The 9130-nt window shown below is 43.7% G+C and overlaps 1 protein-coding gene across 1 annotated transcript; it reads right to left on the reverse strand.

Annotated features, from left to right (window-relative positions):
• Positions 1 to 1240: 1240 nt before the first annotated feature.
• PEX10 (peroxisomal biogenesis factor 10) lies at positions 1241 to 7429 on the reverse strand. The gene is made up of 6 exons (XM_033156388.1): positions 7259 to 7429; positions 5829 to 5909; positions 5283 to 5689; positions 4091 to 4266; positions 2962 to 3097; positions 1241 to 2136 (listed from the first exon to the last, which is right to left on the reverse strand). The coding sequence occupies exons 1-6, from the start codon at positions 7374 to 7376 to the stop codon at positions 2068 to 2070; spliced, it is 987 nt and encodes a 328-aa protein (XP_033012279.1). The 5' UTR covers positions 7377 to 7429; the 3' UTR covers positions 1241 to 2067.
• Positions 7430 to 9130: the final 1701 nt, after the last annotated feature.

The following is a 9130-nucleotide window of genomic DNA, read 5'->3' on the forward strand; positions in this document are numbered from 1 at the left end:
TTTTCTATGGAGAAAAATATAGAAATAAATGATCTGCATGTAAAACTTTTTCAATGTGATACAGCTATAAACAATTTTATTAAGTGACTTTTTAAAATTCCAAACTTTATTAAAAGACAGTGTCCCTTTCTTGGGTTCAGTAGTCTTTATAACAACCAACATAAGGTACTAAGTGTTAACATTTCTTCCTTTTTCTCTAAACATTATGTTGTATCCAAAGTACTAAGTAGAACAGAACCTTGAAAATAATGGGTGTGAGTAACTTAGGTCTACTAATTTCAGTGGGTCTACTCAGAGTAGCATTAACATTGGATGCAACCCATTCTATTTAAATATTTTGGAATGCATTTGAACTCTATGTGTTCAAAAACCGTCCTTTGCATTACTGTGCAAACCATAGCTGCTCATGGTGCAGTCTAAAAGGAAATTTTCACCCTGTATTGGGCGGACTTGTGATAAGTGTAAAATACCTTGTGCCATGTGAATTGGATCGCCCCACTTTCAGCAGTATGGGGAAAAAAATCAGTGTTGCCCCCACATCCACACCCCTGCATTCTTAGAAGTCATTCACAGGGGGATTTGTTTGCATTTCTAAACAATACTATGAAACATATTGTACAAGGGACCAGAGGTATTACAGAAGAAAACTGCAATGAATAATCCTGATCCTTACCACTGTGCATAGAAGCCAGTGCCAGTGATATCAATTGGGGTTTAATATCAGTATATGTGTTAATAAAATGGTACGGAGCTGGGGCAGTAGCTAGAAAAGTAGACTACTGTAAGTAAATTTGTCAGAGGTAAATTCATGCTCTCTTCTGTATCAGGCCTCAGCTGCATTACTCTAGGACTAAAACATCACAGTGTAGAAGGGCAGACACATACCCTCCCCTATGTGGAAATGTGTTCACTCCAGCTCTAGCTGTTGGCTGCAGGTGGTGCAGCTTCTACTGTATATTCCTTCTGCTAAGGGTGGAAACCAGTAGTCTTACAGGTGTTGTTGGTCCACAACTCCCTTCCTCTCCGACTATTAGCCATGCATGCCAGGCCTGATGGGAGATGGGGGTCCAACAGCAGCTGGTAGAGGCACCCTACTGGCTACCTTTGCCTTATGTACCCACCATACAAGATTACCCCAATCTGCCAAACTGAATTTCTGACAGTCACTGCACAGATATACTACAGGGCGCTCATTCCAACTTAGTTTTTAAAAAATATATATAAAGCTGAAGTTCTCACGAACAGCTATAATTTATTAGGCATAGGGGATTTTAGCAGCACACTTAAAACTCAAAATTAATTTCCACATGCATGCCCTAGTATCTTTTGGAATGGTAAAATGTTCTTATTAAGCTACTACCTCTCAGAGAATGTAGTTTCCCATAAGAATAGCCTGGCTGAATCAGGTCATAGACCCATCGAGTTCAGCATTCTGCTCTCAGTGGCCAACCAGATGCCTCTGGGAAGCCTGTAAGCAGGACCTGAAGGCAAGTGCACGCTCCCCTCCATTTTCCAGTAACTGGTATTGAGAAACATACTGCCTCCACTCACAGAGGCAGAATATAAGCATTGTGGCTAGTAGCCATTGATAGCCTTATCCCCCATGAATTTGTCTTAATTCTCTTTTAAAGCGACCCAAATTGCTGGCCATCACTGCCTCTTTTGGGAGCAAATTCCAACGTTTTAACTTTGTGCTGTGTGAAGAAGTACTTTCTTTTATCCCGAATCCTCCAACATTCAGCTTCATGAACGTCAACGAGTTACAGTGTCATGAGAACACTAGTGGTAGGTCTAGCAGATGTCCGCCAACACTTAAAAGGGTTATACCAGAATTTAGGTAGATTTGTGTGCTTTGTTCTACAAAGAAAAAGGATCAACACCAGAAGTTTGTTTTGTAAGATGACAAGTTCATATCTCCTTGTACAGGCAGTGCAACTCAAGTGTTTAGCTGCTCAATTTTATCACAGCAATTTAATATATCAAAATAAAGTTTTACACTTGGTCAAAAGCTGTAGTATTTTTGTTGGTTCCTAACACTTTGCAATCTAACAGCTGCACAGGTGGCTGTTATCGATAGTGTTGCAGATAAATCAGCTTCTGTGGATGGAATTTCTCTCTGCACAGTGGGCACTCAGCCTGCAGGAGAGGAAAAATAAAATATCTTAACTAAAACATCTCCCAGTACCCAGTTTGTAAGTCTTTTTCCAGCTAGCTTTTTCTGACAGTTACCATACCTGTTTGCACACCCTAAGTTCTCTACAAATGGAACCACGGGCCTTCCCTCAGTACCAGGGGCTTTTGATGGTATGTAGAACTCTTACAGGCATAGAGCTATATTTATAGACAGGATTGTGCAGATGCTGTGGAAGTGCAGAAAAGCTACACGCTGTGGTATCTAGAGTTGCTATTTAAAATATTTCTAACCTGCCCTTCATTGCAATGTGATATTATGGAAGAATTTGAGGTGTTGGAGTTAATTCTACAACAGTAAACCAGTTCTTAAAAACTAATAGGAACTAACCCTCAGTCTAGTCGTTTTGAGTTGCTTATCTAGGCCTTAAAAGTATCACTTAAGGATTGGGAACCTTTGGTCCTCCAACTGTTGAACCGCAGCTCCCATTATCCTTGACTATTGGCCATGTTGGCCAGGGCTGCTGGAGTCCCAACAACATCTGGAAGACATCAGGCTCCTCATCCCCAAATTAAGGAATTGTCATAACAGATTATCAACTGGACTCAGATAATGCAAGTGCTAGAATTGAAAGCTGAGAACTCAAATCACATGTAGTTTCATCCTTTGGTAAGACATCAGTAAGAATGAAACCAAGGAGCTATTTCGGAGAACCCACTTCTTTGGCTTCTCTTTTCCTACAGCTCTCATTTCCGCTGCAAAAAGGAAACCTGAAAGGACTTGGCTTTTGTTTTAAGTGTTCAGCATCCTAGGAGGGGGTCTGTGTTTACCTTTGTGTTGCACCACTCAGTGATGCATTCCCAGCAGAAGAGGTGTCCACACGGAGTGGCTGTAGCATGGCGGCGTTCTTCTAAGCACAGAATGCAGCGAGAGCTTCGGCCAAGGAGCTTCTCCTCAGGCTGGGTTCTGAGGGAGGACAAAGTCAGGCACAAGTGCTCTTCAGGTTAATGTCCCAAGGGAGCTGATGCTTCTGCTGCCAAGGTTCTAGCATAAGACGTCATCAGGAGAAAAATAGCATGTGACTTTGTAACAGGGTTATAGCCAATGCTAGTCCTACTCAGAGTAGACATGAAAGAAAGTGGCATTACTAACATGGGTCTATTACTCTTGAGTAAAAATTTGCACCCATTTTTTAAAAAGATTACGCTCCCAGCCCTCAAACTTGATTGCTGTTCCTGGGTAGTACTGCTTGCTGCCTAAAAATAAAGGTGTGGGGAATTGATATTCAAAGTTACTTAGCAAGTTCCAACAAGACGCAAAGCCACCCAGCAAGAGCTATTTTTCCAAGATAGGGGTAGGCATACTGTTCTTGGTTCTCCTTTTTCCTTCTTTTCCGAATATATCACTCTCTGCCATTTAAGTACCGGTACTGAGAATTCCATGTACAGAAAGCCCAATATTTGCAAGCACAATATAACCAACCCATTTGAATTACACAATTTATTTTAACCAGACCGGATACAGACTGAGTTGGTTACCCAGTTTTGATGCCAGGACACAATTTTAGCCATTCTTAACACCTGTTGATTGTCCAGTACAATATTAAGTTAATCTAGGTTTTCAAACACAGCTCAGATGCCACTGCACCCCCCCCTTCATTCCAGCTAACAATACTACATAGTTCAAGAACATTGGCAGGAACATTCTTCATACTGCAGGTCATGTTCCTTTCAAGGCTAATTTCCAAGGGTTGTGGGCCAGTGGTATGTAACAGGCAAAGGTGTGTGAACAAATACATACATTAACACTGGGTGCAAAGCAGCACCAGTGAAGGCTGTAGCCTGGCCACAATTCTGATGGCCAGAGAGGGGCCTGAATATTTGATCCCCAGGTCTGAGGCTCCCAGGCCTCTACACTACCTCCTGTAAGCATCTGGTAAGCAAAATGCCACAAGCATACCTTGGGTAGGAGAGGTTACGGTGTACCTTCCATTCTTGTCTTGCCCTCTGCCTCTGTTGGAAGCTGTATGCATGGATACCAACTGTTAGTGCCAGGTGCAGCACTGAAAGGATCCCAAGAAGCCTGTAACTTGATCGAACATGCTGGTTGTCTCCATCTAATCCTGCATAGCGCAGCTGGGAGGGGGGAAGACACAAAACCACCACTTGATATCAATGCATTTTGTGTGATCTGTGAAGGAACCTAGAGGACTGCATGTGAGATGGCTATTCGAAGTACAGATTTTGTTTAGAGAGAATGGAAACCAGCTCACTTGACTTTTGAATCTTGAACAGCATACAGAACAGAATACCATGCTGGTATTGGTGACAGTAGCCCTCCTCTAGAACAGCAGTGGGAACCTATGGCTCTCCAGATGTTGAACTCCCATCTCTCATCAGCGCCAGCAAGCATGGCCAGTGGTCAGGGATGACCAGGACTTGTAGTCCAGCCGCTTCTAAAAGGTCACAGGCACCACATCCCTGAGCTATGGTAATACAGTGGTACCTCGGGTTAAGAACTTAATTCGTTCTGGAGGTCTGTTCTTAACCTGAAACTGTTCTTAACCTGAAGCACCACTTTAGTTACTGGGGCCTCCCACTGCCGCAGCACTGCCGCTGCCTGATTTCTGTTCTCATCCTGAAGCAAAGTTCTTAACCCAAGGTACTATTTCTGGGTTAGCAGAGTCTGTAACCTGAGGTACCACTGTACATACAATTCCAAATTGACCACAAGGAGGGGATCCATACAAAGAAATAATATGGCACCATAGATATTTAGGGGTAGAGTGGATTCCTAGTCTTCATTATATTCCTGTTGTACATGTGGCAGTGTTAACAAGAAACAGAAACTCAGGGTGCTGAGAGACATAAACTGGATGGCAGCCCAAACTTAAGGTTCTATCCAACCAAGTCCTAGGCAGGGAAGACCCATCTGAAATTACTGACTATAACTAACTTGGGTCCCTTAATCTCAGTACGTATACTTTGGGAATGACCAGCATTAGATACAGCCCTTGGTTATGTTTGATGCTGTTCCCCACCCCAATGCCAGGGATGGAAGTGAGAGCTGCCTACAGTATACAGTGCCAAAATATGGGATTTTACTGTATTGCACTCAGAACACAAAGGGCTATCAAATACCTTCTACTTACATATGTGATCCCTGACATCCTTTTAGATAGGTGGTAGAAAATGCCATTCATATAGAAGATGGCCAGGTGCAGCCTACGAAGGAGTGGAATGCCTTGCCTGAGAAAATGGACAACCTGACAGAGCATCTTCCTCTGCTGCTCTGTTAATCTGCCAAGCCATTTCTGTAACCAATGCCACAAGAAAGTCCTTCCCCACAATCCACGCAAATGTCTGCTTTGCAAAGTCCTCATCTCATCGGGTTCTGTCTGAAGTTCATGTTCCAGGTGTACTAATCCTTTGTCTAACAAGTAAGGGAAGACAGTGTGCAAGGAAATCAGGACAGCCCGTCGAAGTACTGAAGGAACTCTCTTCCGCGATGGGTCCACTTGGATAATATTGACATATTCTTCACCAAGAGTTTGGTAACCTAAATAATATTTACAAAACAAAACAAAACCAAACCACAGATGCAAATCCTGAAAATCTGATCAGTTTAATGTTAAGCGTAAAATGGCACCACATTTAGTCAGAGCACCAAGCACAGAACAATTTAGGGGGTGAAATACCTGAAAGGGTTGTGAGTGTGAAATATGCTATATCAGCAAACAACTCAATTTCCTTCTGCCACTCCAACCAAATTCTAGCACCTAGAGAGCCAGAGCAAATGACAGTGTTAGAGAACAAAGTGAACAGAGGTGCCCCGCCAAATAATTTGACTTCAATATGAGTTGGAAAAGAAACTACACCATTCTCATAGGTCAAATAATAAAACATTACAAAAGTTAAAAAATTAAGAACTGAGATTTACAAAGTAATCAGTGTCTTTTGTGCAGATACAACTTCTAGAGAGGTAGAATGTTATAGCATAAGCTTTTGTGGAGTAAAAAGATGCATGAAGTGTAATCCACAGGCACATATACCCACACTAGCAATGCAAGAAGCAAAGATAATTAACAATTCAAGCTAGACTGTATGCAAGATATGCATTGCAACTCAATGGTTGCAGGATAAGCAAAGATGTTTGCAATTTTTCAGATCAGACAATTGATACAGTCTCTCAAGTCTCAATCACCTTTATCCATCAATAAAAGAACAGAAGAGGCTGATGAATCAGGTCAATGGCTCATCAAGTCCAGGATCCCCATTCTCAGAGTGGCCACCAGATACCTCAATAGCAACCTGCAAGCGGGACCTGGGCACAATTTCCTTCCTGTAATTGCCAGCAGCTGGTATTCAGACGCATTACTGCCTCAGACTGTAGAGGCAGCCATTATGACCAGTAGCCTTCATATAGCCTTCTCCTCCATGAATTTGCCTATTCCGTTTTAAAGCCACCCAGGCTGGTGGCCATCACTGCCTCCTGCAGGAGCCAGTTCGACAGTTAAACTAGGCATTGTGTTACGCAAGTTGAGGCACTCTGCCAATGAATCCTCTGGCGCCTTCACCAAGGGTGTCTTCTCCTGCCATTGGTAAAGGAGCAATCAGTTCTTACTTGCGGTGATCTCAGCCCAGGAGAACTATGGGCAGCCACAACTAATAATGCTGGGCTAGATGGGCCAATACCCTGACCTGATATAAAGCTGCTTTTACATTTCCAGGTTAACCCCCCACCCCTCTTCTCTCTCTTTCTCTCTCTCTCTCTCTCTCTCACACACACACACACAAATGACTCACATATTGTATCCAGTGTGGACTAGGACCTGGGAGACCAGGGTTCGAATCCCCCCTTAGCCAATGAAGCTCACTGACCTAACCTACCTCACAGGGTTGTTGTGACTCGTGAGGACAAAATGGGGAGAGGGAGAACCATGCTCCTTGGGTGAAAAAGTGGGATATAAAACGCAATAACAGAAAGAAAGAAAGAAAGAAAGAAAGAAAGAAAGAAAGAAAGAAAGAAAGAGAGAGAGAGAGAGAGAGAGATCCGGTATATGGGCTTCTTGTCTTGCAAAGCGGTTCAGAGGGTGCAATTCTGTCCGGGGTCAATACGGCTCCTCACCTGCCAGGCCCCCCAAGGCAGCCCCAGCCCCGCTTCTCAGCGCCCCTCGATAGAGCTCGTCCTTCTGGGCGGACCGAACGAGTCGTGCGGGCCCGGCTTCCACCGCTGCCGGCGACATCACTGCCAAGGCGAGAAGGGCGCCTGTTCTGCCCGAGCTGCTTCCGCAAGCAGACGATTCGCGCGGCGCACGCACTTATACGTCATCAGGCCGCTCCACGGGGGAAAGAGAGAGAGAGAGTTGGAGTTGCGCATAGAGAGATAGGAAAGTGTAGAGTGATGCTCATTAGAGGATCTTCCGGGATAAGGAGAGCATTCCGCCGTCCCTTCGGAAAACGTGCGCCTTTGAGAGCATGTAACTTAAAAAGTAAACCTTAGTGCGTTTCAGTTGTTTATTTCGTAAAATTTATACAAACCACTTGATTGAGAAAACCACCATCACACCAAAAACACCAGGCGAGCAGTATATTGAAACAATAAAACAAGGCTTGAATAGCCATTTCTGCATGGATGAAATTGGAAAATATGAGGGGGGCGAGGCGGGCATAGATCTCTCTCTCTCTCTCTCCTCTCTCTCTCTCTCTCTCTCTTCTCTCCTCTCTCTCTCTCTCTCTTGCTGTTATTTCCGTCAACATCTATGACTGTATGGATTTGTTTGGTTGCAGTGTGTGGCTTGTTTGTATGTGCAGGTGTATAGGATAGGTTGTTGAGTCGGGCCAACCATACTGATGAGGAGGGGATTAGTCATTGTCATGTTGTGCTGTATATGTGATGAAGGGGAATCATACCAGAGCAAAGGCATGATTGGAAAATAGGGGGGGGGGGCGTTTAGATCTCTCTGTTGTTGTTATTATTTTTGTTAACGTCTATGATTGCAAGGATTTAAGCATATGTTTATTAAGTAGGGGTTCAGAATCTCTCTCCCCACCTGACTATGGAAATATAAGAGTGCAAGTGAGGGTTTTACTTTGGGAAAATGTAAAATGGGCTTTAATTCGTGATCAATTGTAAAAAATTGAAATTCAATAAAAAAGATTTGGCGAAAAGCTAGAACTCTGAAATAATGATGAAAATGGTCAACAAGAGAACGAACGAACGAACGAATGACTAAACCAGTATCCTGGAAAATCTCTCAAAGAAGCAGTGACCAAAGAGCCCAGTTGATGTGCGATCGCTGACTCGCGGGTCCTTCTGGACCAGGAAGAGGGCAGAATGGAAGCGAAATGCGAATGGGTGAAAAGGGGGTGACGTGTGATGTAACGGGGCAGGGTGCACTCATGCATCTGCCACTGACAAAAGCAGGGGCTGGGAATGGAACCCAGGCGAAAGTGGCCCCAGCCTGTGCACTAGAGACTCCTTAAGTACATAGTCCATTGATGGGAGCTAGACAACAGCTGGAGGTGTTGATAGCTGTCAAGGGGCAATTTTGTGGTTTGAGGGCAGAGGTGTATACTTGGCATATTCAGTGGCTCACGGGATCTTCTGTTTCTAGAGTTGCTGTCCTCAACAGAGGATGGTTGTCATTCCAGATCCTTTGGTATTCACCTTGCTGGTTTGCAGATAATACAGATAATCTGCAATGAGGCAAAAGGAGCTACTTCAGCAACATAAAATCCAAGCAGCCCACCATATTTCTTTGTTCAGAACACACAGCATGAATAAGAACCAGGTGTTCAAAACCACCATCCGGGAGGGTGGTGTCCCCTAGCCCTCCCTCAAATCAAATTAAAAGCCACCTTAAAAACAATGCACAGAACAAAATTCCTAAAATGATGATAACTCACTGATAGGGAGTACGATCACCTCTGTTTTTGTTGCCACAAGCAGCTATTTTGTGCTGACACACATGGCACTTTTATTGACAAATGAGTACCA

Source organism: Lacerta agilis, chromosome 8 (assembly GCF_009819535.1).
Source record: "Lacerta agilis isolate rLacAgi1 chromosome 8, rLacAgi1.pri, whole genome shotgun sequence".
Classification (NCBI taxonomy): domain Eukaryota; kingdom Metazoa; phylum Chordata; class Lepidosauria; order Squamata; family Lacertidae; genus Lacerta; species Lacerta agilis.

Coding starts and splice junctions, on each gene's coding strand:
- PEX10 (XM_033156388.1), bottom strand. CDS start 7,376: ATGTCGCCGGCAGCGGTGGAAGCCGGGCCCGCACGACTCGTTCGGTCC. Junction 5,910..7,258: donor TGCCTTGGGGGGCCTGGCAG/GTGAGGAGCCGT, acceptor CTGGCTCTCTAG/GTGCTAGAATTTGGTTGGAG. Junction 3,098..4,090: donor CGTAACCTCTCCTACCCAAG/GTATGCTTGTGG, acceptor GTCCTCCCTCAG/AACCCAGCCTGAGGAGAAGC.